Source organism: Nanorana parkeri, unplaced genomic scaffold (genome assembly GCF_000935625.1).
Source record: "Nanorana parkeri isolate BGI_ZX_2015 unplaced genomic scaffold, ASM93562v1 scaffold588, whole genome shotgun sequence".
NCBI lineage: Eukaryota > Metazoa > Chordata > Amphibia > Anura > Dicroglossidae > Nanorana > Nanorana parkeri.
In genome coordinates, this window is record NW_017306856.1 from 920,162 (window position 1) to 921,640 (window position 1,479).

The 1,479-nt window shown below is 45.0% G+C and overlaps 1 protein-coding gene across 1 annotated transcript in view; it reads right to left on the reverse strand.

The window, feature by feature from the left end:
* LOC108791972 (cytochrome P450 2C3-like) overlaps positions 1–1,263 on the reverse strand; it is a 20,792-nt gene extending 19,529 nt beyond the window's left edge. The window contains exon 1 of the mRNA XM_018562622.1: positions 1,084–1,263. Coding sequence (XP_018418124.1) covers positions 1,084–1,263 — 180 coding nt within the window. The remainder of the gene's footprint in view (positions 1–1,083) is intronic.
* Positions 1,264–1,479: the final 216 nt, after the last annotated feature.

Consider the following 1,479-nt stretch of genomic DNA (forward strand, 5'->3'; position numbering starts at 1 on the left):
CACCCCACCCCCCATGGAGAGTGGCAGACCTGTAGGCTGCATACAAAACAAGCGGCAGCTTCCCTGCTATACATTTAGCAATGCTTGGCCAAAGCAGGGCTAGATGTAGAAAACAACTACACACCCGTTGCTCAGAACTGCATGTCCCAGGCATCTGGAGATAGAAATTCCACACCCCTGCTGCCCCTCTACTCCCTGCTGCCCCGAGGCCGGGCCTTGGTTGGCCTTGTGGGTAATTCGGCCCTGCATACCGGGCTCCTGAGATTTGTACATCTCTGTTTTGATGTATGATTTCTTTCTATAAGTATATACAGGTGAAACTCGAATAATTAGAATATTGTGCAAAGTTCATTTATTTCACTAATGCAACTTAAAAGGTGAAACTAATATATGAGATAGACTCATTACATAGTATAAGCATGCATATGTACTAAATACTTGGTTTGGGCCCCTTTTGCAGCACTTACTGCAATTACTTTTGCACCATATTCTAATTACTCGAGTTTCACCTGTATAAGGGATGCACCGATACCATTTTTTCAAGTACAAGTACTGATACTTGTCACATGACACTAAACAAAAATGTATCAGTACTTGTATCTGTGAGGACTTGGACAAGTACTGATACTTGTCCAAGTCCTCACAGATACAAGTACTGATACATTTTTGTTTAGTGTCATGTGACAGTTTTTCTAAAACAATACAGACTAATGATTTCAGGACAGTGGTGGAGCGCCAGAGCCCGGTCCCATCTGCAACCTATTCAATCATGGTAGTTGGCAAGTATCTCTCTGCACTGGTATCTGAACATCCCCAGTAATAATGTTTTGTATGGAGCCCCCAAACTATACTTTTTTAGAGGGACTCTGCAACCCCCTCCCTCCCACTTTCTTTCGAGTCCAGGTTAACATGTTCATGTTGTGGTAACGCCACCTGACTTGGCATGAAAGGTGGTTGTGTGGTTTTATTTGTCATCAGGTGCAGGAAACAAACATCTCACAACCACTTGTTAGACTTTCTCCCGAGCTGGTTGGCATTCATTGCTCATTATGCTTCGGTCTACATCCCTCAGAGGTCACTTACCATGGTGTAGTTCTTATCGGCAGTGTGCTGATCCATATACTTCGGGGTGCCCAGGAAAGGCAGCGGGGTGGGTCCAGGAGGCAGCCACCTGTAACGTCTGCGCTGTCTCCACCATGACATGACACAGTGGAGGGTGATAAGGAGGGTGACGAACAGAGCGAGGATTGGGGAGAATTCCATCTTCCTAGTAGACAAAGACACCAACATCAACTGTTGCAGTGGCCAATATTCCTCCCTCTATATAGTCCATGTTCACCTCTTTGCAAACACAACTCTGACTCAGTTAGATTTCACAATTCTTTACTCTGCATTGTCTCAAACTTTTCATGCTGCACATTGACATCATTGGTTAGTGTAACTGGTGCCCCCCCCCCTGAAGGAATGACTCACATAGGA